The 27,198-nt window shown below is 47.5% G+C and overlaps 1 protein-coding gene across 39 annotated transcripts in view; it reads left to right on the forward strand.

The window, feature by feature from the left end:
* The first annotated feature begins 3,311 nt into the window (after positions 1 to 3,311).
* UBE3C (ubiquitin protein ligase E3C) overlaps positions 3,312 to 27,198 on the forward strand; it is a 112,435-nt gene continuing 88,548 nt past the window's right edge. For 12 of the 39 annotated variants that reach the window (XR_014067099.1, XR_014067100.1, XR_014067101.1 and 9 more), the window contains exon 1: positions 3,312 to 3,709. Coding sequence is in view for 17 of the 39 variants with exons in the window: in XM_081535478.1 (XP_081391604.1) it covers positions 3,644 to 3,709 (66 nt within the window). In the remaining 22 variants the exon portion in view is untranslated. Of the gene's footprint in view, positions 4,025 to 6,285; positions 6,446 to 27,198 lie in introns of all 39 variants that reach the window. The other 27 variants (XM_081535490.1, XM_081535492.1, XM_081535491.1 and 24 more) reach the window with 5 other exon arrangements.

Below are 27,198 nucleotides of genomic sequence, written 5' to 3' on the forward strand. Positions count from 1 at the left end.
AGGTGTTTGCGCAAGCGTCCCATCACTCCGGATGGTGCAATGATTACACGCCTCATAGGAACTAAGAGCTCGCGGCACCGACTCTGGACGCAGCAGATCTGTGAACTTCAAGAATTTTCCACCCACCTCTTAAATGCCCTTGAGCCCCTGCTGTGGGCCGCATCTCTCATCATGATTTGCACTCACTTCTGGCTTCCCTCCTGATTTCTTCTTTGATGCTGGGGCTATTTATTTAGAAGCTAATTTCCACATTGGTGAGTTTCCTGGTTTTTCCCTGTATAGGATCTCTGATTTCATCCCGCTGTGGTCAGAGGACACTGTTTGTAGTTCTGTCTTTTTGCCAAAGGGCCTGGCATTTGCTCTGGGCACCCCTGGGTGGAGCAGGTGCTCTCCTGTGGGAAGCAGACATGCCCCACAGTCTGGGGGTCAAGTTGCTAAGACTGGCTTTAGAATCTTCATTCCTTGTTGATTTTTTGTCTAGATGTTCTGGCCAGCATTCAAAGTGGGTGTCTGAAGCCTACAACTAATATTCTCAAATTGTCAGTTTCTCCCTTCATTTCTGTCCGTTTTTTCACATTTTGATTCTTTTGGACTTTTTCACCTCTGGATTTAATCTTGCAAAGAGATTTAATTTTCGTCCTCTAATGTTGCCTGAAATATGATAATGGAAGAGGAGTATATGTTTAAATTTAGGGCATTTTACTGTTGCCACTTTATTAATGAATGTTACGGACTGCACCCCCCTCACCCTGAATTCATGTGTTGAATCCCAACCTCCAGTGTGATGGTGTTGAGAGGTGATGAGGTCACAAGCGTAGAGCCCCCCGAGTGGGGATGAGAGTCCTTGTAAAAGCAACCCCCCACCTCAGAGCTCCCTTGTCCCCGCCCTGACGTGAGGACACAGAGGGAAGGCACTAATGATCAACCAGGAAGTCAGTCCTCACTTGACACCACATCCGCCAGGCCTCATCTAGGACTTCCCGCCTCCGGACTGTGGGAAATAAATTTCCGTTTTTTATAAGCCACCCAGTCTGTGGTATTCTATCAAAGCACCCTGAACAAAGATAATGAAACTTCTTTTATGAAAGAAATTCATCATTAAAATTACTATACACATAGAAAGCATATTAAACATGTATCAACACTTTAAAGACAAGCCTGGAAAGACTATGCAGATTGAGAAACAACGTTGCCAGTCACCTCCTTCCATCTCAGGTCTCCTCCCATCAGGAACTACCATCTCTACTTTGGGACAAAGTTTTCTGTATATTTCTTCATCACTTTATTCATTGGAATTAACCTTGGTATTTTATTATCAGAGATTCTGATTGTAATCACTTCACCTCATTGCATGAGGTCTGAGGAACTGTACTGGACAGCGTGGGATGGTAAAAGGAGTGAACTTCCAGCCTCGGTCTGCAGTGGCCTTGGTGTTAATTTAACAGATGTTCTCTTGGACCCGCTCCAGGGTCTCTGGAGCCATCACCTACGTAGCTGGAGGAGAGGCTGTGTATTCTCTGGGGACAGCAGGGAACAGACCCCATCAGAGGTAAGCCTGCGGCCCTACAACCCAGCCGCAAAGCTTTAGGGTGTCTTTCCTGACGAAAGAACTCATTCCTGTATGCAAGCATGTTCCTGAAGTATAATTTGTAACAACAACAAAATGGAGTCAGCCTAAGTGCCAAATAGCAGGGAAAAGGTGAGATAATCAATTACAGCCCATCCCGTCCCCAGGAGGGCACAGCCTGGTAGACCCCTTGACTCTAGCCCAGAGAGACTTCAGACCTCCAGAGCCGTAAGACAATACTTTCATGTTGTGTAAGCCACTAAGTTTGTGGTAATTTGTTACAACAATGATAGGAAACTAAGATAGACAATTCAGAAAATTTGAAAAATGCCCTTAATTACCAACAAAGCTGAAGTGGGGAACTAGGTTTGGTGTCCTGGTTAAATGGGCCCCTGCTCCTCATTTGTGGTCTGGACCTTGGAAGAGTTCATTTGTGGCAGAACCTGAGACCTCAGAGCAGACTCACTGAGGACACAGAACGGATATTATCAATATTTTAAATCTTTGTCATCTGACAGGTTCAAAAAAAAGTGACGATTTATTTATAAAATCTGTTAAATTTAAAAATTGATACAATTTGGACATATTTGATGAATCAAGGATTTCTTGACATATCAGAGTAGCTTATATATTAACTGGGAAGCCACACTATCATTGACTTTCAAAGTTTTTTGATCTTATTGTGACCTAATTCTCATTTTATATATATGTGTGTGTGTGTGTCTGTGTACATGGCAGGGTTTTTCAAACTAAGATTGAAACCCGTTAGAGGGTTGTGAAATGTATTTAGTGGTTTGCAGCTAGTATTAAAAAAAAATAGAGTAAAAGAAAACAGTGCATCTTGCATAGAAATAGAAGTATTAGATTTTAAGATTTTGATTTTACTCGTGTGTATATGAAATGTATATATGTATCTGATATATATGTGTGTATGCGATATCTATTTTTCTGTATCTATTATACGTTTGTATGTATATATTTATATATGTGCATATGATATATATTTGTGTATATATTGACGTGCTTTTGACATTTACGTAGGAGTATGTACGTGTACATGATATACTTTTATGCTGTGCATGTGCTACATACTTCTATCTGTGTGTATGATATATACGTGTATATGTGTGTACTAAGTTCCACATAACTAGGTTACAACGTTTAGTGATGCACCCTCTACGGGCCTTAAGTAATAAAGCTGGTCTTGCTCCTCTCGTGTAAGTCAAGCCTGGTATCTTACGGAAAGCCTGGAGCCGGCTTCCCAGAAAAGTGTACACACGGGATCCGAGTCCAGCTTCGGGACGCAGGCGCCCACGCAGCCGCCCCCGGAGCACTGCGCAAGCAGGACGCTTCAGCACCCCTCGGACACAGCCCTCTGCCCGGCGGCACCTGCTGGGGGCGCTCCCTGCCCCCGCACCTGCGCCGCAGCGACGCGCCCCGGCCGCGCCCCGCCCCGCCCCGCCCGGCCCCCTCCGCCCGGCCCCGGCCCCGGCCCGCCCGGCCCCCGCCCCGGCCCGCCCGGCCCCCGCCCCGGCCCGCCCGGCCCCCGCCCCGGCCCGCCCGGCCCCGGCCCCGCCCCTCGACGGCCCCGCCCTCACCAGCCCCGCCCCTCGCCCCTCCCGTCACAGCGTGGGCCCCGTGGTTTCTTCCCACGCTCCGCTGCGCCGTCGATGCGGGCGCGCGCACGCGAGCCGGGCGCCGGGAGCGGTGCGGCGACGTCCGTGTCGGGCGCGCGCACGCCGGCGGGGCGGCGCACGGCAGCGGCGGCGGCAGTGGCGGCCATCTTTCCTCGCAGGGGCTGCTCTGGGTGCGAGTGAGGGGTCTGCGGCCCCCGCCGGCGCTCGGGCTCGGCCGGAGTGGCGGCGAGGCGTGGATGAGGGGAGCGGCGGTGGCCGAGGGCCGCCCCCTGTGTCGCCACCCGCCCACCCAGGGCAGGCCGAGAGGGCAGCGCGCCGGCGGGCGCGGGCGCGGGGTCCCTGCCCGGCGCGGCCTCGTCCCCGCCGGGGCGCTCCCCCGGCGCCCGCCCGCGGCCCGCGCTCTCTGAGTCGGGCCCCCCAGATGGGATAGGCTGTAAAGATGTTTAGCTTTGAGGGGGACTTCAAAACCAGGCCCAAGGTGTCCCTGGGAGGCGCGAGCCGGAAGGTAAGAGCGGCCTGCGAGCGGCGGCGCCTCGCGGCCGGGCGGGGGCGGGGCGCGTCCGTCCCGCCGGCCGGGCGGCGGGGTCACCTCCCCCCAGGGTCACACCGGGGCCGAGAGGAAGGCTGATGGGGGCCGGGGCCGTGTGCACCGGGATCGCCCAGGAGCTGCGAGGACGCTGAGGGTGGACGGCCCTTCACATTTAGACGGTGAGCTCGGGGCCAGGGACACAGTGTTTCTTTCCGAATGAGCTTTGGATATTTTGTCAGCCTTGACAGCTGGTGGTATCTGCTTTTCTGGAGTTCTCCGCTGTTGTAGCAGGTGAGCAGGATGTATTCGTTCATGACGACAATCTCTGAAATTGAGGCATACTCCTCGTCTTTGGCCGTGTTTGAATCCAAGAGCATGAAAATTATTATTTCGCAAGCCTTTGGAAACATTTCTGGAGAGACTCTAGAACTTGTTTTCCTGTTATGATAGTTGTTTTTGTTGTTAGTCTTGTCCGACTCTTTGTGACCCCATGGACTGCCACACGCCAGGCTTCTCTGTCCTTCACTATCTTCCCGAGTTTGCTCAAACTCATGTCCATCGAGTCGGTGGTGCCACCCAACCATCTCATCGTCTGTCGTCCCTTTCTCCTCCCGCCTTAAGTCTTTCCCAGCATCAGGGTCTTTCATAATGAGTCAGCTTTTCGCATCAGGTGGCCAAAGTATTGAGGTTCAGCTTCAGCATCAGTCCTTCCTATGAATATTCAGGGTTGATTTCTTTTAGGGTTGACAGTTATTCTTGGGATAACAGTTGAGAGTAAGAGTGGACAGACTAGTTACTCTGCTGTCCTCTCTGATGACTGGCATCTGCTGATTGGCTGGAATTGCTGGTAAGTAGCTCAGCGTCAGTGTTGTTTCATTTGCTTGCTTTCCACCACTTCTCCACTGAACCCCTTTTCTGCTCGTTTTAGTTGTAGTTTTATTAGGCTAAAAATAAAGTGTGGTCCCCCCTACTTAGAGTGTTTGGAAAATTCAAGTGAGTATAATTAGCTGTTTACTAAATAGTTTTCTAAAATGTTCTTTCAATGCTTCGTGTATTTTTTCTTCTATATTAGTGTATTGTTAGTTACATTTAATGACTCGGTTGACTTGTGACTCTAAAGTAATTGCTCCGACGTAAGGATATCCATTTTAAATTGTACTGTGAGCGTGTGTGGGCTTCCCAGGTGGCATAGCGGTAAAGAATCCACCTGCTAATGTAGGAGATGCAAGAGACTTGGGTTCAATCCCTGGGTCAAGAAGATCCCCTGGGAAAGGGAATGGCTACACACTCCAGTATTCATGCCTAGAAAATTCCACAGACAGAGGAAGCCTGGTGGGGTACAATCCATGAAGTCGTAAAAGAGTCAGACAAGACTGGGACCACAAGGGGGTATGTGTATGATCGTTTCTGAGGGTAGAGGATGGCATCCCAGCAGGGAGTTGGGAGAGAAGTGTGCTGATAGTTTTCAGGCTTTGGGTTTTGTAAGACGGTGATTGATTGAATACAGCTGGCTGCAGAACAGGGTACCTATTGAAGTGTGGTAGGGTTGGCATGGGCCATATTTGGGCTTGGCTATTCTTGAAAATTCCAGGTGAGATCAAAGGATTCCTGCCCTCGGAAGGGGCCTTGAAGACCCTGTGGGTCAGAGTTAGTTTTCAGGTGGGATCAAGAGCCACTGGGTGGCTGACGGCCGTGGTGGCCTGGCTGTAGGGCACCACCTGAGGATCCGTGTCCCTCCAGCTCTGCACGACCTTGTGGCTTCAGTACCGAGGAGCGCCCAGCAGGTCCTACCCGGGTGCTGATCTGTTCTTTCACCAGGTAACACGTCTCTTTGAGGAAAACAGTTATCCGTCAGTCAGAATCTCGAGGAGATTGTGTATCTGGCTTTTCAACTGTGTGGAATAGTTTGTTTTTTTTTTCCTTTCCCCTTCTGTCCCCCTTTTCATTGAGGTTTAGACTTAACATACAGTCAAGGCACACATGCTAAGTGTCTGTATCTTAGGCCGTGTCCCCTAGAAGCCTGAGGAAGAAATCCCTGTGCGAGTGAAGTTTAAGGAAGAGGAGAGGTCAGGGACCAGGGCCGCAGTCCAGCCTTAGCCAGTCCCGCCGGTCGCTCTGGAGCGGGGCTGGCGTCGCAGACTTGTCCCTTCTTGTATCACTTAGTCATTGTCTGCAGGCCGCCCCCGGCGCGGGTGAGAGTGCAGCTCTCCTGAGAGGTAGCAGTCACTCTGTTGGGTGATGGAATCTGGGTGGGGAATTAACTGTTCTGCTGGCAAGTTTTTTACATATGAACACACTTCGGGGCCCACCATTCCTATCAGATCATGTGCCCGGCATTCCAGAGGCTCCCTTCTGCACCCTTCCATTCTGAGCCCTCTTATCCAGAGATAGGGAATGTTTCATTCAAGGATGGGCACAATAAAGGACAGAAATGGCAAGGAGCTAACTGAAGCAGAAGAGATTAAAGAAGAGGTGGTATGAATACATAGAACTATATTAAAAAAAGGTGTTAATGACCTAAACGACCATTGATGGTGTGATCACTGCCCTAGACCCAGATCCCGGAGTGTGAAGTCAAGTGGATCTTAGGAAGCATTACTACGAACAAAGCTAGTGGAAGTGATGGAATTCCAGCTGAGCTATTTCATACCCTAAAAGATGCTGTTAACATGCTGTTTGGAAAAGTCAGCAGTGGCCACAGGACTGGAAAAGGTCAGTTTTCTTTCTAAGGTCAGTTTTCTTTCTAATTCCAAAGAAAAGCAATGCCAAAGAATGTTCAAACTACCATACAATTGCCCTCATTTCACATACTAGCAAGTTAATGTTCAAAATCCTTCAAGCTAGGCTCAGGCAGTAAAGAATCCGCCTGCAATTTGGGAGACCTGGGTTTGATCCTTGGATTGGGAAGATCCCCTGGAGGAGGGCATGGCAGCCCACTCCAGTATTCCTGCCTGGAGAATCACCATGCACAGAGGTGCCTGGCAGGCTACAGTCCATGGGGTCACGAAGGTCAGACACAACTGAGTGACTAAGCACATCACAGGCTTCAACAGTATGTGAACCGAGAAATCCAGATGTACAAGTTGGATTTAGGAAAGGCAGAGGAACCAGAGATCAAATTGCCAACATCCGTTGCATCATACAAAAAGCAAGCAAATTCCAGAAAAACATCCGCTGCTTCACTGACTATGCTAAAGCCTTTGACTGTGTGCTAAGTCACTTCAGTCGTGTCCGACTCTGTGCGACCCCATAAACGGCAGCCCACCAGGCTCCCCCGTCCCTGAGATTCTCCAGGCAAGAATACTGGAGTGGGTTGCCGTTTCCTTCTCCAGTGCGTGAAAGTGAAGTCACTCAGTCGTCCAACTCTTAGCGACCGCATGGACTGTAGCCTACCAGGCTCCTCCATCCGTGGGATTTTCCAGGCAAGAGAACTGGAGTGGGGTGCCATTGCCTTCTCTGACTGTGTGGATCACAACAAACTGGAAAATGCTTAAAGAGATGGGAATGTCAGACCTTCTTACCTGCTTCCTGAGAAACCAGTATGCAGGTCAAGAAGCAACAGTGAGAACCAGACATGGATCGATGGACTGCTTCAAAAATTGAGAAAGGCGTTTGTCAAGGTTGTATATTGTCACCTTCCTTATTTAACTTTTATGCAGAGTACATCATGTGAAATGTCTGACTTAATGAGTTACAAGTTGGAATCAAGATTACCAGGAGAGACATCAACAACCTCAGATATGCAGATGATACCACTCTGATGGTAGAAGGTGAAGAGGAACTAAAGAGCCTCTTTTATCAAGAAGGTAAAAGAGGAGAATGAAAAAGCTGGTTTGAAAGTCAGCATTCAAAAAACTAAGATTATGGCATCCGGTCCCATCATTTCATGGCAAATACAAGGGGAAAAAGTGATAACAGTGGCAGATTTTATTTTCTAGGTTCCAAAATCAATGTGGACAGTCAGTGCAGCCATGAAATTAAAAGATGCTTTCTCCTTGGAAGAAAAGCTATGACAAACTTAGCATATTAAAAAGCAGAAACTTCACTTTGCTATAAATGTCTGTCTAGCCAAAGCTATGGTTTTTCCAATAGTCATGTACAGATGTGAGAACTGGACCATAAAGAAGGCTGAGCACTGAAGAATTGATACTTTTGAACTATGGTGTTGGAGAACACTCTTGAGAGTCGTCCCTTGGACATCAAGATCAAACCAGTCAATCCTAAAGGAAATCAACCCTGAACATTCACTGGGAGGACTGATGCTGAAACTCCAGTACTTTGGCCACCTGATGCCAGGAGCCGACTCATTGGAAAAGAACCTGATGCTGGGAAAGATTGAGGGCAGGAGGAGAAGGGGACGACAGAGGGTGAGATAGTTGGAGGGCATCACCGACTCAATGGACATGAGTTTGAGCAAGCTGTGGAAGGTAGTGAAAAACAGGAAAGCCTGGTGTGCTGCAGTCCATGGGGTTGAAAAGAGGTGAAATGACCTAGGGACTGAACAACAACCCAGAGATAACTCCTGTTTCCACCTTTATTACCACAGAGTAGTTCTGCCTGTTGAGCTTCCTGTGTTTGGAATCCTCTCTTTTTGGAGCTGGCTTCTTGTGGCTCAGCGTTCCGTCTGAGAGGTGGAACCAATCATCTTATTTTGATGCATTGTCTGGACACCTGCTCCCGTGTGCTGGCCACACGTCACACGTGGGTTTGGCTGTGGTGCGCTCTGCCCTGTCCATTGGAGGCACACCCGCAGTGTGGAGGGTTTCGGGGCTGCACTTGTTGCCAGCACTTAGTATCGTCCGTCCTTTTTATTTGAAAGTTCTTTTGTTGTTCTGGTGGGTATGTAGTTTCATTGTTGTTTTGATTTTGTTTCCTAACAATTAATGATATTTGAGCACCCACATTTGCTTATTTTCTTTAATTCTCTTTCTCTGTGACTTAAGTCCTTTCTCTTCTTTCTTAAGCTTAGTGGAAACTGAATAGTTGCCACTTTTTGAGTGAATATAAATTCCTTCAAATTAAATGAATATCTAATGTATTTATTTGTGAAGGTTCTTTGAAGGATCCGAAACATTGTAAGGAAAAGTTCAAGCCCTCATTGTAATCTTGTTGGGGAGATAAGACTTACATAGTTAAACCTTAAATAGCCATAGAGGTAGTAAGTCCCACATTCTGGATTTCCCTTGGGGCTGACTCAGGAAAGGTCAGAGTTGGTGGGCTTGGTCTTGAAGAGTGGGTCAGATGAGGGTGGGTAGGAAGCAAGTATTCCAGGTGGGTGGGAGGGTATGCGTGTGGTAGGTGTATAATGGATTCCTCCGATGCTAAGTCACTACGGTTTCCACTTAGTATTTCTGAAGTCAGAGTGCGTCTTGGTAACATGACACAGCTTATTGGCAGTATTTTTTTCTTTTCTCAGTAGTTCATAGAAGAGTATCTTGGAGGTCATTTGATTATAGGTTTAGAAATCTGCTGTTACTAGCATCTTGCCTTGTTGTTATTCAGTTGCTCAGTCATGTACAACTCTTTGCAACCCCGTGGACTGCAGCACACCAGGCTTCCTTGTCTTTCACCATCTCCCAGAGTTTGCTCAACTCACGTCCATTAACTCGGTGATGCCATCCGACCATCTCACCCTCTGGCACCCCCTTCTCCTCCCACCCTCAACCTTTCCCAGCATCAGGGTCTTTTCCAGTGAGTTGGGTCTTGCCATCAGGTGGCCAGACTGTTGGAGCTTCAGCTTCAGCATCAGTCCTCCCAGTGAATATTCAAGGTTGATTTCCTTTAGGATGGACTGATTGGATCTCCTTACAGTCCAAGGGACTCTCGAGTCTTCTCCAACACCACAATTCAAAAGCATCAGTTCTTTGGCGCTCAGCCTTTATGGCCCAACTCTCACATCTGTACATGACTAATGGAAAAACCATGGCTTTGACTAGATGGACCTTTGTCAGCAAAGTGACGTCTCTGCTTTTTAACATACTGTCTAGGTTTGTCATAGCTTTTTTTCCAAGGAGCAAGTGTCTTTTAATTTCATGGCTGCGCTAACTCCCTGCAGTGATTTTGTAGCCTGGGAAAATAAAATCTGTCACTGTTTCCACTTTTTCCCCTTTTATTTGCCATGAAGTGATGGGACCAGATGCCATAATCTTAGTTTTTTGAATGTTGAGTTTCAGGCCAGGTTTTTCACTTTTCTCTTTTACCTTCTGGATAAAAGAGGCTCTATAGTTCCTCTTTGGTTTCTGCTATTAGAGTGGTATCATCTGCATATCTGAGGTTGTTGATGTTTCTCCTAGTAATCTCAGTTCCTGCTTGTGATTCATCCAGCCAGGATTTCACATGATGTCCTCTGCATAGAAGTTAAATAAGCAGGGTGACAATATTGCAGCCTTGACAAACTGCTTTCTCAATTTTGGACCAGTCTGTTCCATGTCTGGTTCTAACTGTTGCTTCTTGACCTGCATAGAGATTTCTGAGGAGGCAGGTCAGGTGGTCTGGTATTCCTGTCTCTTTAAGAATTTTCCACAGTTTGTTGTGATCCACACAAAGGCCTTAGTTTAGTCATTGAGGCAGACGTAGATATTGTTCGGGAATGCCCTTGCTTTCTATATGATCCATCAGATGTTGGCAATTTGAAATCTGGCTCCTTACCTTTTCTAAATCCAGCTTGTACATCTGAAAGTTCACTGCATCTTGCCCTAGTGTGGTTCATTTGTTGCATTGACAAACCAGCACCAATACATTAAAATCCATTCTTTGTGTTGCATTAAGTAGGTTCTGACGTGTGTCTAATGGCTTGTGTCCTCATTGCAGTGTCGTAGAGCATCGTTTGCTGCCCTTAATGCCCTCTGTGCTTCCCCGGTCCATCTCCCCCGTCTCCCCCGTGCTTTCCCTGCCGCTCCCCCACCCCCCAGTCTCTGGCCTCCAGTGATCTTGCACTGTCCCCATCGTTTCGCCCTCTACAGCGTCATGTAGCTGGAATCATACAGTGTGTAGTCTTTTCAGTTGCTTCTTTCACTTAGCAGCATGCAATTAAAGTTCTTCCTTGCCTTTTTGTAAGCTTGATAGCTTGATTGTTTTTTAACCTTATTTTCTGTTAGCAAACTATTTTATTAGAGCAGCTGTACGCTTGCAGAAAAAACTGCTGGGAAAGTACAGGGAATTCTCACACGGGTGTTCTCACACATTCCCTCTCTGCACAGTGTTGTTTCCTGTCTCGTTTCCATCTTACCCTTATGTGGTACATTTGCTACAATTGATGGATTAATATTGATACATTATTATTAAGTCAGCTTGTATCAGAGTTCACTGCAGGTGTTGCATACACTGTGGGTTTTGATCTTCTGAAACTGGCTTCTTGAATGCAGGAATTTCCTTCTAAGGTTGTTCCATGTCTTCTGTGGTCTAATTTTTTTTTCTGGATGCACCCCCATCATGTGGGACCTTCGTCCCCCAACCAGGGATCAAACGCTCGCACCTGTGTTGGAAGGCGGAGGCTTGACCACTGGGCCGGCCACCAGGGAAGTCCCTTTTGTGGCCTGATAGCTGCCCCCCCCCAGCTGTTGAATAATATTCCGTTGTCTGGTGGGCCACAGTTCATTTGTCCTTTCACCTTCTGAAGCACATCTTGGTTGCTTCCAAGTTTTAGCATCAGTTGTGAAGAAAGCCACCATCAACATCCAGTGCAGGCCCTGCGTGGATAGAGTGTTCAGCTCCTTTGGGTGGATATCAAGGAGTGGGATTGCTGGATTGTCTGATAAGATGACGTTCAGTTTTGTAATTGACTGAAAAACTGTCTTCCAAAGCGGCTGTGCGTTCGTGCTAAGTCACTTCAGGCACGTCCGACTCTTTGCAAAACCATGGACTGTGGCCCGCCAGGCTGCTCTGTCCGTGGATTCCCCAGGTGAGAATCCTGGAGCGGGTCGCCATCCTCTTCAGAAGTGGCTGTACCATTTTGCATTTCCACCAGCAGTGAGAGCTCCTGTTCCTCCACATCCTTGTCCGCCTGTGGTGTTGCCAGGTTCACATTCGGCCTTTCTGACGGGGGTGTGGTGCTGTCTCACTGTTTTAGTTTGCATTTCTCTGATGACATGTGGCATGGAGCATCTTTTCATAGGTGCTTATTTACCATCTGTCTACTTTGTTGAGGTGTCTCTTCAGGTCTTTATTCGATATTTTAATCAGATTGTTTTCTTACTGTTAAGTTTTAAGAGTTCCTTACATACATTTTTAATGTACTTTTATATATTTTGTATATGTAAACTCCTTTTTCAGATATGTTTTTTGCATATATCTTGCCCCAGTTTTTAACTTGTCTTCTCATTTTCTTAATATTGTCTTTTGCAGAGCAGAAGGTTTTAATTGTAGTGAAGTCCTGTTTTATCAGTTTTTTCTTGCATGCATGTCTTATGTTGCATCTAAACAGTCATGCCAGGGCTTCCCTGGTGGCCCAGTGGTGAAGAATCTGCCTGCCGATGCAGGAGACATGTGTTCGATCCCTGTTCTGGGAGAATCCCACGTGCCTTGGCGCAACTAAGCCCATGAGCCACAACTGCTGAGCCTTCGTGCTGCAGCTACTGAAACCTGAGCGCCCTAGGCCCGAGCTCCACAACAGGAGAAGCCACTGCGGCGGTCGGCCCGCGCAGGGCAACTAGACAGGAGCCCCCACTTGCCGAACCTAGAGAAAAGCTTGTGAAGCAGCAAAGAGCCAGCACAGGCAAAAAAGGAATAAAACTATTTAAAAAAAAGTCATGCCAAACAGAATGTCACCTGGCTTTTCTCCTGTGTTCACTTCTAGTAGTTTATTTTATTTTATTTATTTGGCCGCACCAGGTCTTCACTGAGGCATGCAGGATCTTTAGTAGCAGCATGTGGGATCTAGTTCCCTGACCAGGGATTGAACCCAGGCCCCCTGCATTGGGAGCTCAGGGTCTTAGCCACTGGGCCACCAGGGAAGTCCCAACTTCTAGTAGTTTTATAATTTTGTATTATACCTTTCCATCTATGATCCATTTTGGGTTAATTTTTGTGAACTGTGTTACGGTCTGTGTCTAGATTTTTTTTTTTTCTGTGTTGGCATGTGAATATCCAGTTTCAACACGTTTGTTGAAAAGCTGTTCTTTCTCCATTGGATCGCCTTTGGTCTCGTCAAAGATCAGTTGGCTCAGTTGTATGTCTGTTTCTGGGCCTGGTGGTCTCGTCCATGGCTGTTTGTCTGTTTTGGGTTTGTTGTTTTGCTCTGCTTTGCCAGCACCATGTTGCCTTGATTTCTGAGCTTTACAGCGAGTCTCAGAGTTGGGTGGTGCCAGTCCTCTGACTTTGTTCACATTTTTCTTCAGCATCGTGTTGGCCTTTTTGGGTCTTTTGTCCTTTCATAGCAACCTAGAGTCACTTTGTTGATAATCACAAAATAACTTACTGTGCTTTTTTTAAAAAGAAAAAAAACCATTGTGTTTTAAGAGTATTTGTTACATCAGGTTTTTTTAAGTTTAAGTAGAGTTAATGTACAATATTACATAAATTGCAGGTGTACAGTAATTCACAGTTGTTAAAGGTTATGCTCCATTTATGGTTGTTATTGGAGTAGGAAATGGCAGCCCACTCCGGTATTCTTGCCTGGAGAATCCCATGGAGAGAGGAGCCTGGCAGGCTGTAGTCCATAGGGTCTCGAGAGTCAGATATGATTTAGCAACTAAACCACCACTACCATGGTTATTATACAATATTGGCTGTGTTCTCTGTGTTGTATGGACTTACTGGGGTTTCGATTGGGATTGTGTTGAATCTGTAAATCAAAAGAGCAGCCCGTGAAGGGGTTGCTTCCCAGGAGATGCTAGTGGGAAAGAATCCACCTGTCAGTGCAGGAGACACAAGACATGGGTTCAATCCCTGCATCAGGAAGGTCCCCTGAAGTAGGAAATAGCAACCCACTCCAGTATTCTTGCTTAGGAAATACCATGGACAGAGAGCCTGGCAGGCTGCCATCCGTGGGGTTGCAGAGTTGGATATGACTGAGGCGCTGAGCACTGATGTGATTATATGCTTTTTCTTTAGTTTGTTGTTATAATGGATTATACTAAATGTTTTATTACTTTGGTGCAAAAGTAATTAATTGCAGTTTTGCATTGTTGAACTTTGCCATTTGGTATTGCAGTGCATTCTTAAATAAATATATCTGTGTTATGCTTGATGAAAGTGAAAGAGGAGAGTGAAAAAGTTGGCTTAAAGCTCAACATTCAGAAAACGAAGATCATGGTATCTGGTCCCATCACTTCATGGGAAATAGATGGGGAAACAGTGGAAACAGTGTCAGACTTTATTTTTTGGGGCTCCAAAATCACTGCTGATGGTGATTGCAGCCATGAAATTAAAAGACGCTTACTCCTTGGAAGGAAGGTTATGGCCAACCTAGATAGCATATTTAAAAGCAGAGACATTACTTTGCCAACAAAAGTCTGTCTAGTCAAGGCTATGGTTTTTCCAGTGGTCATGTATGGATGTGAGAGTTGGACGGTGAAGAAAGCTGAGCGCTGCAGAATTGATACTTTTGAACTGTGGCGTTGGAGAAGACTCTTGAGAGTCCCTTGGACTGCAGGGAGATCCAATGAATCCATCCTAAAAGAGATCAGTCCTGGGTGTTCATTGGAAGGACTGATGTCGAAGCTGAAACTCCAATACTTTGGCCACCTCATGCGAAGAGTTGACTCATTGGAAAAGACCTTAATGCTGGGAAGGATTGGGGGCAGGAGGAGAAGGGAACGACAGAGGATGAGATGATGGTTGGATGGCATCACTGACTCGATGGACATGGGTTTGGGTAGACTCCGGGAGTTGGAGATGGACAGGGAGGCCTGGTGTGCTGCAATTGATGGGGTCGCAAAGAGTCAGACACGACTGAGCGACTGAACTGAACTGATGTTATGCATCATTTAAATCTTATGTTTTTTCACTAACAACTCATTACTTGCAGTTTTATATTTATTTTAGACTAGGGAACTGATGTTAGACAACAAGCAAAGTTGAGCGATTTTCTAATTAGAGTTCAAAATGTTTCATAAAGCAGCAGAGACAACTCACAACATCAACAATGCATTTGGCCCAGGAGCTGCTAACAGATGTACAGGGCAGTGGTGGTTGTAGAAGTTCTGCAAAAGAGCCCAGAGCCTTGAAGCTGAGGAGCGCAGTGGCTGGTCATCAGACGTTGACAGTGACCAGTTGAGAGGGTCCTCGAAGTGGAAAAGGCTCGATAAGTGGGCGCCTCACGAGCTGTGTGTGTGCTCAGTCGCTCAGTCGCATCTGACTCTTTGCGACCCCACGGACTGCAGTCCCGCGAGGCTCCTCTGCCCACGGGGTTCTCCAGGCAAGAATACTGGAGTGGGTTGCCATGCCCTCCTCCAGGAGATCTTTTCCAACCCAGGGATCGAACCCAGGTCTCCTGCATTGCAGGCTGATTCTTTACTGTCTGAGCCACCAGGGAAGCCCCTCATGAGCTGACTGCAAATCAAAAAAACTCTTGTTTTGAAATGTCATCTTCTCTTATTCTGTGCAACAAAGCTAACCATTTCTTGATTGGATTTTGGCTTGCCAAGAAAAGTGGATTTTAGACGACTAACTAGCAATGACCAGCTCAGTAGTTGGACCGAGAAGAAGCTCCAAAACACTTCCCAAAGCTAAACTTGCACGAAAAAAAGATCATGGTCACTGTGTGGCGGTCTGCTGCCTGTCTGATTGACTACACCTGTAATGGATTTGCTGGACTCTGAATCCTGGTGCAACCATTACGCTTGAGAAGTATGCTCAGCAAGTGGATGAGATGCACTGAAAACCGCAGCTGGTCGACAGAAAGGGCCTGATTCTTTTCCCCAGCAATGCCTGGCCGCCCATCGCACAACCAACACTTCGAACGAATTGAGCTGCAAAATTTTGCCTCATCCTCTGTATTCATCTGACCTCATGCCAACCTACTACCACTTCTTCAAACATCTCAACAACTTTTTGCAGCGAAAATGCTTCCACAACCAGCAGGATGCAGAAAATGCCTTCCAAGAGTTCGTTAAATCCCCAGGCATGGATTTTTTTGCTTCAGAAATAAACAGTTATTTCTTTTTGACAAAATTGTGTTGATTGTAATGGTTCCTGTTTTGATTAATAATGATGTGTTTGAGCCTAGTTATAACAATTTAAAATTTATAGCCCAAAACCACAATTACTTTTTCACCAAGCTAATAAATGCTGAACCCGCCCTGCATACCTAGCATAAGTCTGACTTGGTTGTGATATGTAATTCTTTTTATACATTGTTGCATTCCGTTTGCAGTGTTTTGTTTGGGGGTTCTTGCACCTGTGTTCAGGGGAGAACTGTCTGTAGGTCTCACCTCCTGTGCTGTCTTTTCCTGGTTTGGGCGTTAGGATGCTGCTGGTTCACAGAGCGGGTTTGACTCTAGAGCTTCCCGAAGCCCGCTACTGGAATCTTAACTTCACCTTTTCCTAAGTGTAGACTGCTCCTAAGATTGCAAGCTCTCCGACTGGTTAGCTTTGTACAGCTGCCCTCTGTTGTATAATTGAAGGTCTTACCTTAAATATTTTAACTTAAGAAAGTGTGCTGCTGCTCTCTGAGACGCTGACAGTGCGAGTGCTGTCATCCTGTGCTCTGTGTACACTGCGGTGCAGCATAGCTGCCTCTTACAGGCCCGACATCAGGGAAGCAGAGTGGTTTCTAAGATCAGAGTTGAAAATTTACTGTCAGGACTGGTATTATTCCTTACCATTTTTCCCAGTGGCCTCAGTCTGTCCTCTTGAATATGATTATCTGTAGCCTTCACGTATGAGACCAGAAATCTGAGTTCCCTGTCACAGATAAAGTCAGAAGTTTTTGATCTAGCTCTCAGGGAAAGTAAGCAGAATGGAAGAGCTGAGACTTTGTTTAATTGTCTTTGGACTTCAAAGGGTGAGGCGAGCAGCAGACCTGGGGCGCAGCATTCAAGGAGACGCTGACTGGGTGGACCCCTCAGGGCTCATGGTGGACCCCTGAGGGTGCTTGTTCCTGAGAGTGAGCGCCTCCCTCAGCATGTCCGGCACCTGCCTCGCTTGCCTTCCCTTGTCCTGTCTGACTTTGCAAACTTGTGTGTCCTCATTTTCTGGAGTTACAGAGTTAGTTGCCAACTAGGTCTCTTAACTAAGGTAATAAACAAGACATCTCATAGGACTGTAGAAGAGCCCTCAAAAGAGGTTATTGCAAAAGCAGTGAAGAGTTTTCCTCTGTGACTTTCCGTTTGTCTTGTAACTTCAAAGAATGCGGGCACCTAGGAGTTTGGAAGTTAAGTGTGTTATTCTTTGCCCATGACTTGTTCTCCGACCACGGCCTCTTCACACTTTCCATCTCCTCTGCCATCTGTGAGCTCGAAGGCAGAAGCAGGCGCTTCTGTCCAGTGTCCCCAGAGTCCATCACCTTCAGTGCTGACCAAGCTAAAGATGGAAATACCTGTGGAGGTGTGGGTGGCAGCATGCATTGGCACAGTCTACCTGGGGGACAGTTTAACAGCAAGGATCCAGAGTCACAAACAGGTGCGACCCTTCTAAATCCAGCAATTCTACTTTTAGAAATTTATTCTAATAAACTGATTTAACAGGTGCCTGGCATAGATGCCTGGGAAAGAAAAGATGATGGTTGTGGCATTGCTTGTGTTATTGAAAAATTCAAAACAGCCTAAATGTCTAACAATAGAAGATTTGTTAAACAAGTGGTAATGTAACAGTACAGTGGGGTACTATACAGCTGTTTAAAGTGGCCATGATCTATATTTTTTAATACTTATTTTATCGATGTCTGTTCATCATATGTATCAGAATGTCATTGTTAATGGAAATTAGATTGCAAAACATTACTGCATTTAACTTACGTTCATCTGAACAGTCATGGTCTCTTGCTTTGCCGGTCTCTTAATTTCCAGTGAATAAAGGTCTAGCTGTCTGTTTCTGCATCCTAGTGGCTGAAAGCAGTACCTTTTTGCTCCCGGGGGGCCGGCTGTCTGCGGGCTGGGGGGCTCTCTCGGAGGTCTAGGTGTTGGAGACGGGGAAACCACTGTTTGATGCTGGGGGCCCCACTCCGGGGCCGCCTCACGTCTGTGCCCGGAGGTTAGAGCTGGGTCTGGGGAGGTGTCCGTTCCCTGCCCCTTGGACGTCACTTTAGGGCTGCTTGAGCGTCGTCCTGACGCGGCAGCTGGCTTCCCCAGAGCTGGCTTCCCCAGAGCTAGGGATGCAGGAGAGCAGGGAGAACGTGCAGTGCCTGTTGAGCGGCGTCCTGAACGTCAGGCACTGTCCCTTCTGTCCTGTTTGATGGTCCAGTCCAAGCTTTAGGTGAAGCCCACCGGTGTGGAGACATCACAGGGAAAGAAACTGGTGAACCAGGGAACCGACTGAAAATTCCCTTCCCCCAGGCAGGCTTCCTGACTGAGCTGTTACCTTATGCTGCTCGAAAACAGGCATGCCTGCAGAGTCCTGCCTGAATTGGTAGGAGTTACCCATCTTCCTCAAAAAAGCCTTAGAAGCAGGAGGGGCTGTCATTTATTTGCAGCAGTTCGAATTCACTTGGCTCATTTACCTTTTCAATCCAGCCACCCTTGGAGCACAGCGGGGAACATACAGGGGAGTAAGTGATCTGGGAATGAAGGGGTTTGGATTGTCAGCTTGACGGTCACAGGGCAGGCTGGGGGGAGACGGTGGAGTAGGAGACAACTGAAGTGTATTTCTGCCTTGGGCAGCCTGGTGCCAGAACGCAAGGAGGAAGCTGGTTTTCCTCCTCCTCGAGTCCCTGCCCGTGACCTGCCCGCAAGCCCCAGATTTGTGCCTTTGGCTCCGTGTGCTGGGCTGAATTCTCGCCAGTTTTCTGGTTGAACGTTGTTGCCACCAGTGAGACGCCATGGGCAGGGTTGTCTGACCATGGGAAAGGGGCCGTCACTTGCAGACTGTGCAGCTGGCTGGAGATGAGGCTGAGGGGATGGCAGTCAGGCCAGCTCACAAAGGGGGCCCATGAGGAGCTCGCCCCTCGGGGGTGGTGCAGGGCTGGACCCCAGGGGAGAGGCTGCTGTAGTCGGGCGGAGTAGTGGGGGCCTGAGGCAGGTGGCCGGCCCCGAGGGGAGGGCTCCAGCACTTGTGAGGAAGTAGAGTTGATGAGATCTGCGGGGGCCAGCGGCACATCAGGTGTCAGTCTGGGGCGGCAGGAGTGGACAGGGGACCATGATCCGAGACGCTGAGGAGTCCCTCGGACGTGCTCAGTGTGAAATGCTTGGGGATGTGCAGTCGGCAGGAGCAGCTTCAGGGAGAGACTGGGAGTGTGTTCTGTTGGTCCATCAATAGGTAGTTGAAATTGCACGATGCACTGGGAAGTGTTCTGCTGAGAAGACGAGTAGGCTCAGGACAAAACTCCGAGGGACGCTAGCGTTCACAGGATCGGCAGAGAGAGGCTTGCCAGGGCCCCGGGCGTGGCCAGCCAGCATGCCTGTCCGTGTGTTTGCTAGTGCAGACAGTAGTTCTGACCCAGAGGCCACAGCAGAGCAAGCTGTCTGGAGAAGCGGGGCTTGTTGGAGGGCCTCGGACCTGTGGTACTGGTTTTGTGGTTTTATTTGCTGTAGCTGAGACTCTATCCTGTGGACTGACCACGAGGCATTTATATATACTTCAGGTTATCCCAAAGCCGAGGGCCCAATCTGTTTTCTGAAATTACCTGCTGCAGAGCAAGTAAGCCCGTGCGCCCCAACTCCCGAGCCTTTGCTCTGGGCCTGGGAGCCACAACCGCTGAAGCCTGCTTAGTGCAACTGAGAGAAGCCGGTGCGGCAGCGGAGAGCCCCCACAGCCAGACATAAAATAAGAGTTTTTTTTTTTTTTTTAATTAAAAAAAGAGATTCCTATAAAAAAAAAATTACCGTACATGTTCTCTGTATGCGCTGTGTGTGTATGAAGTGTACCTGTTCATGTTTTACTTCTGGGCTTGTAGATTCTTTCTCTTCCATTGTGATCACGGTCTGTATAGCCAGTAGTCTATAATTATTTTTAGGATAGATTGCAGAAAGAAGCTGAATCGCTCTGTCACTGTGTCACGTCGACTTTGGCGTGTCCCCTGGGCTGAGCAGTCCTACTGCCTGAGCACTGCCTGCGCTGGTCACAGAGGGCCGCAGCAGGCAGCCTCCACCTCCGCAGGCGCCTTCCCTCCAGGAAGTTTCTATTTTTCTGCTTATTCGTGGCTGTAAACCGGGCTGTATCTCTCAGGGTTTGTCTGCCTGCTTGCTGTATGCTCTTTCCTCTTCCTGACTCCCGCTCTGTGAGGCAGAGATGCTAGCAGCCCGCCGAGGTGGAAATCAGGGCTCAGAGACTCAGATCATTTACTGAAAAGCACGAAGCTCAGGTATGTGAGCCCTGGTCTGGACGTTGTGTAGCCTGCACATCTTGTGTTGTCTCTAAAGCTTTGTGTAAGCTTTCCTTTCACTATTTGGCAAGTTGAGGACCCTGTCCTGCAGGCACTGGAAGGGTGGCTTTAGCAGTCCTGTGTCTTTCTGAGTTGATTTTCTTAGAATGCAGCCTTAATGTTCCCTTTAACTTGAGAAGTAATGTTAGTAACACCTAGTGGGGTAGCACATCTTTACCGTGAAAGGTGAAATTGTAAAAAGTATAATGGGGACTTGACAAAATGCTTATCTCCATAACCGGTTGTCTGCAACATAGTTACTGATCTTTTCTGGGCTTCTGTTTCTCAAACTTTGTAATGAGAAAGTCATAATTCTTGATAATGAGATGTTTACATTATCACTAATCTTCCTTAAGTCTGATAATGTTTCTATTTCTAATCTCCAGTCAGTGGCCGTCAAAAAAAGTTCCTTTTTTTAAATTGGAAAAAGTTTTAAAAACAGATTATTCTAAAGGGCATATATAATGAAGCCTTCCTCTCACTAAGATCCCAAACTTCCCCACTATTACCAGCTTCCTCGGGGTTTCCAAAACTAGAGTAAATACAGATGAACACGTGCCCCTGACATTTTAAATCACCATGAGAGTGGCTGTTCTCCTCAGCACAGCGTCTAGGCGGCGATTCCACAGCAGCACCGTGACGCATAGTCTCTCTCCGTGGATCGTCATGCTCCACGGCCACTGGTCTGTGGGTAGATGCGCGTGTGCAGTTTCGAGCGCTTTGCTAGTACAGCTGCCGTGGGTACCACACAATTCTGGAGTAAGAACAGAAGGCCTTCTGGAATTTACTGTATTGGAATATACACTGTTACATCTTATTGTGGTGCTTCAAATGAGCATAAGTTTTATTTTTAAATCAGCATAAATGCATTTTTTCTATGTAGATTTTGAATTGGGAATCATATTACATTGTTTGATAAATATGATTTTCATAATATGTCACTCTATTTTGGTCCAGTTTTAGGATGTGAAAGTGTTAGTTGCTCAGTTTGTGCCTGCCTCTCTGTGACCCCGTGGACTGTAGCCGCCAGGCCCCTCTGTTCCTGGGAGTCTCCAGGCAAGCGTACTGGAGGGGGCTGCCACGTCCTCCTCCAGGGGCTCTTCCCGACCCAGGGATGGAACCCAGTCTCCTGCACTGTAGGCAGATTCTGTCTCCAGTTTTAAGATATGTGCTGCCAAAGTGAGCACTTATTACTATATTTTGATGCACCTTTAAATATTTTTTGCCTGTATGTGAAGTTGGTTGCCATTGCATTTTCATAAAGGTTCTTTCTTATAGGTCTATAAAAGAAGGAAAAGTCCAGAGATCGTAGGTTGTACATTATTCAGAAAACTTCTGCTAATTTTAATTAACTCAAAGTATTTTAGTTGAATATTCTTCAAATTATGTAAAAGTATTAGTATTGTATTAGTATTAGCATAACTTGAAACAGATGTGAGACTGAGTGTTCTGTTTATATTGGTAAATGGAGTAAATTGCTAGTGGAAAATAGCCCATATAGATAAAACAGAAAATCTCAACGTTATTTTTTAAAATCAAGGTATTAATAAACATGCTGAAGTTCTTTTTAAGTGGTTAGCAGTTAGTTTGAGTGTTTGTCTTTGTGGAAATTGTCATGTTGTGTAAACTTAGTTTAACCTATAGTCGATTTTTTGACTATAAATTTTTAAAAAATTCTGACGGTTAATGAAATCTACTTTAAACTCTGTATAACTTTTTTTAAAAAGTTCATTTTGTTACCACTAAATTCATTTGCATGAAGAAAGCATTTTTTTCCCCTTGAAAAAACATCTTTATTAATGGTATTTGTGAAGTTTGGCCGTATTTAATCTTCAGAGAAGATAAGATAATGTGCCTGAGGTCAAAGGTCAAATAGAGAAGTCTGCTGTGGTTTACTGTTTGATGAATAGGGTTAGTGTCCCTGCTGTGGAGGTGAGAGAGTGGCATTGAAAGCAGCACGTCTGCGATAGGACAATAGGGTTAGTCATTCCCAAAGCCCCATCTCAGCGCTTTTCATAAACCTCGTATGTGACTGCTGCTGGGATCCCTAACGTGTCTAGGCCCGTAGATGCTAAAAGGGAAAGACACTTTCAAGTGTAGTAAATGGAAACCAGCAACCTGTTAAAAATCAAAGTCTGAATGTGCTTTTGGCTGGCACCTTACTGCTTTCTTCCCCCCAGTCACACATATCATTAACTTATCCTTGGCTTTGTTGAGCTGCATTTAAAAACTTATGTTGTGGAGTAGCTTCGTTAGTTTCTTAGTGTAAAAGAGTGAGTGGGTATTTGTTGTACTTGGATAATAATTCAAACGGGAGAAGCTAAAGATTCAAATGAAAGAAGCGTCTCCGAGCCTTTCAGCCCTGCTGATTCTTCTGAGTGGCCTTGCGGAGCCGTGTTCTGGGCGTGAGTCACAGTGGTGCGCTCTCTTTCTGTCTGAACGCGTGCTGGAGCATGCTGCACCCGCCGCTGCACCGCCCGCCCCGCCCAGCACTGTGTCTGGAGGTGGTTCCGGTCTCTGCGGCTGGGTCTGCTGCACTCTAATGCAGTTCCATGTGACCCTCCCTGCGATGAGTGTTCTGAAGGTACTCAGCTGTCACGTAGTTTAATGCCCATTTAGGTTGTTTTCCAGCAGCATTGGGTACGTAGACTTATGTATGTGCCAGTAACGTTTGCAGGTTAAATATCTAGGAGGGTTGATCAAAGTCTGTATACAATGTGAATTTTTATAGTTATTTCCAAATTGCCCTCTAAGGAGATCATATCAGTGCATGAAAGTAGCTGCTGCCCATGTTCATCTCAGCTTCTTATCTGAGGTTTAAATTTGCCAGTTAGGTTAAAACCTATCATTGCGTTTTTACTGCTTTTTTCCACTAAAAATGAGTAAAAATGAAGTTATGTTTAAAATACGGTTTTATTTCCTAATTTTTCTATTTGCTGATATTTTAAAATTATTTTTGAGAGCTTTTGCAAATAGCTGGTTTTGCAATGTTACAAATATTCCCACTGTCACCTTTTTAAACCTTGGATATAATATTATTCTGTGTCTAAAGTTTTAATTTTTATGGGATCAAACTTACAATTCTTAAATGAGTTACTGACAAACAGTCACATAGATTTAATGTGTGCAGTGGTGTTTCTTTCTTAGAGAAAGTCTTCCTCCACACTGAGCATTTAAAAACAATCCTTGTATCATCCTCACGTATTTTTCTAGTGCTCTGTGTGTGTGCAGATCTCAGGGCCGCCAGGAGTCTGTCTTGATGTGAAGACTTGGGGATATAATGTCATGTTGAGGCTTCTCAGCTGTTGCTCCGCTGTTGACGGACACGCTGCTTCCTCAGAGGCTTCTGTCTCCCCGGGGCCCTCTGCACACGCCTGGTCTGCTCCTGCTTCAGCCCCTTGGTGTGGCTCAGTGTTCGTCCCGGGCTGTGCAGTGTGACATTTCCGGTGGGACATGAGAGAACATTTAAAAACATAATCGTGTTTACTCGACAGCCAGTAGAGAAGCTGGGCTAGGATGCCTTGTCTGTTTGGTGTGGTAGGCAGGCCCGCCTTCAGCGCGTGTGCCTGGGGAGGACTGCTCCTCCAGCTGAGGCCCTTGTCGCTGCTGTGGGGCCTGGGCCCTGGCTCCCCTGTGTGTGTAGCAGCAGGCTTGCTGCTGTTCTTTCTCAGCAGTGTGGGGAAATTTCACTTTCAGAAGCTGGTGGTTATTTACTGTTCCAGGCCACGTGCAGGCACTCAGAGCTGTGAGTTAGGGTCCGGCCTGTGCCTTTATTTTTCCCTGCCTGACCACTGGGCCTGACATACTGTGAAAGTGAAAGTTGCTTGGTTGTGTCCAACTCTTTGCGACCCCGTGGACTGAAGTCCATGGGATTCTCCAGGCCAGAATACTAGAGTGAGTGGCCTTTCCCTTCTCCAGGGGATTGTCCCAACCCAGGGATTGAACCCAGGTCTCCTGCATTGTGGGCGGATTCTTTACCACCTGAGCCACCAGGGAAACCCCTTGACCCACGGTGATCATTGCTTACTGCCTTTTCAGGTGATGGGACTCGGCTTATTTTCTTATTTTCTGCTCTTCTCTGGAATGGCCATTCCCCCGCTGGCCCTTTGTGACTTCACCTGCTGAAGAGTGACCATCCTCAGCGTCTGGTGGCCACGTCTTTGTGGGTGATGCCCGTGTGGCCTCGGGGTTCTGACTGCAGATACAGTCGCAGTCTGCGTGCTGAGTAGTGCGCCCTGTGTGCCGGGTACCCGTCCGTGAGTGTCGTCCGGGTGCGCCCGCGGTCTCCGCTTGAGGGAGCTCCCCGCTGATGTATGGAGGAGCGGGGGGTGCTGCTCTCCTCTTCCTGGGAGAGGTGGCGTTTAAGCTGAGCCTCGCCTAAGGCGCGGGGGTGCTTGCCAGCTGTGCGCGTCGGTGTCGGAGGAGGCCAGGTGGGAGGAGGGCAGGGCGATGGAGGCTTGAGGGGCTTGCCGTGCGGGAGGCAGCCCCCAGAGACGCCGGGAGACGCCAGGAGACGCCAGGAGGAAGAGCTGCTGTCTGACCACACCGCCTCCGCTGTGACGCGGTCCGTCTGGTCACCCTCCTGAGCACACCCTTCCAAGGTTCCTCCAGAATCTGCCTCTTCTCCTGCGCAGTCTCTGAGGCGTCAGGGGCGCCCACGTGTGTTGAGACGTGGGCCCCCGGGGGAGCCGGCCTCTGCTGTCTTTATCGCTGGTGTGCAGGAGCGAGTCCGGCCGCAGAGGGTCACAGTAGAAGGCCACTTCTGCGTCCAGCAAACTGTGCGCTCCTTTATCACTTTAAAATAGCCACCACCTAGTGTGACACGGGATTCGGCGAGCATCTGTTGAGTGAGCGGATTCCTCTCTCGTGCCTCGTTTGAACATCCTCTGAACGCAGCCGGTGTCTGAGCCGGCAGGCGGCGGCTCGGTTCCGCTGTGAGCTGGGTGCCCGCTGAGGCGTGCAGTCTGGCGGTGGGCCTGGTTTTGGACGCCACCCCCCAGCTGTGCTGCGCTTTTCTCTCTGAGCCGACTGCGCTCAGGACGGCCTTCCTGCCCGGCCTCCCACCGCCTGGCACCCCTTCTCCAGACCTTTCTCCAGCCCTCCTGCCCTCCCACCCCATCCCTTCTGCACTCAGGCCCAGTTTTGGCAAAACCCGGGATTTTTCCTGTGGCCTCCTCCTCCACCGGCTCCTTTCTGATGGATCTTCCAAATTAAGTATGTGTTACAGAGACAAAAGTTTTTTTTAATTTTCTCAAAATGTAAAATAATATGATCACACTCAATGTTCTTTTTCAGAGTAAATAATACACGGCTGAATGGCTGAGGCTCCAGACCCTTCCTGAGTTCAGCTCTCGGCGCTGCTCTCTGAACCTCACTTTTGTCACCTGTAAACAGGGAGAAGAATAGTTCTTACAGCTCATTGGGTTGTCCTGAGGGACACCTGAGTAAACCAGCCCCAGGTGTGGAATGTTGCTTAGTGCCCTCGCCCGCGGCTCTCTGCCGCCTGTGGGGCCCGTGCGCCGGGCAGAGGACTCGGTGTTGGTGGCGGCTGGCACGTCCCATGTGCCGATGTGACCTGTGGGCTTGGCAGACCATTCTCTCCTCTGTAAAGCATTTAGGGAGTGTGAGTGCTCTTTGAAAGGCCTCATATTTTTTAAACTACAATTTTATGGTTGAAATCACATGTCAGGGTCTTTGTGTATGTGTGTGCGGGACTGTGGATTTGCTGGCTGTGCTTATTTTACAGTGCTTGAAATGAGCTGTTTTAAGTAGGAATCTTTGTAGCTCTTAGAGAAGGAAATGCCAACCCCCTCCAGTATTCTTGCCTGGAGAATTCCGTGGACAGAGAAGCCTAGCCATCTACAGTCCATGATCCCAAAGAGTCGGACACGACTGAGCGAGTGTCTCATCCCTTTGTGGCTCTAGAGCACAGGCGTGGGGAAGTGCCCTTCCCGTTGACGAGGTAGACACCAGGGGTGTCCAGGGGTTCTCACGTGCAGGTCTGCAGAGGAAGGACGTGTGCTCTTGGCGAGCCGCTGGCTGTTTGTCACCCTCTCGTGTCCTGTGCTGCAGACCTAACGGGGCTTCTGAGAAATCCCGGTGCTCACTCAGCACCCGGGCGCGCATTTGGTGACTGATACCCGTTGCGACCTTCAGGGCATTGCAGCCTCCGTGCCGTAGTGCAGGCGCTCAGAAGGGCTTTTCAGCTGTTAGCGGTTTCTCCTCCATTTATTTATTTATTTTTTTAATAAATTTATTTATTTTAGTTGGGGGCTAATTACTTTACAATATTGTAATAGTTTTTGCCATACATTGACATGAATCAGCCATGGGTTTACATGTGTTCCCCTTCCTGGACCCCCCACCCACCTCCCTCCCCATCTCCTCCATTTAGATGTCTTTGCTTTGCTTAACGAAATGTTCGTTCATTCATTTTGTAAGGATTTATTAAATCCCTGCACACGCTGGTCATTGAAGCCAATGGTGGTAAACTGGTGGTAAGAGATCGAAGCCAGTGGTAGTGAACTGGTGGTGAGAGACAGGCCCAGCCCTCGAACCCTCACCCCTGGGGCATTTAGGTTAGTGATCCTGTAACTTACTCCTGGAGTCGATTTGGTGACTTTTGCTGACATGTACCTTTTTTAAGAGGTAAAACGTGACTTTAAGTATATTTTTTCGTAGTTGTAACAGCATTTTAAGAAATCTTGGCTCTTTAGCTGTACCCAGGTAATGAATATACATTAAATCTGGACAAAGGGAGAAAGAGAAGAAATTATAGATGTATACTTATCACTCCTATTCATAAATAAAGAGAATAACTAGAAGTATGGTTGTATTTTTATCTAGAAGTGTTCCATAATTCTGAGCATTGTAACTTTGCACTTTTTGCTTTAGGTTTTTCCATTCCCCCTCCTCTTTTTAATTAATCAGTTAAAAACAAAATATTTTTCTGACCTTTGACTTGTGGTAGCTTTAAAGGTTTTTTTTATTTGAATCCAAGAAATGAAAT

This window comes from Giraffa tippelskirchi, chromosome 10 (genome assembly GCF_054371585.1).
Source record: "Giraffa tippelskirchi isolate mGirTip1 chromosome 10, T2T-mGirTip1v1.2.pri, whole genome shotgun sequence".
Classification (NCBI taxonomy): Eukaryota; Metazoa; Chordata; class Mammalia; order Artiodactyla; family Giraffidae; genus Giraffa; species Giraffa tippelskirchi.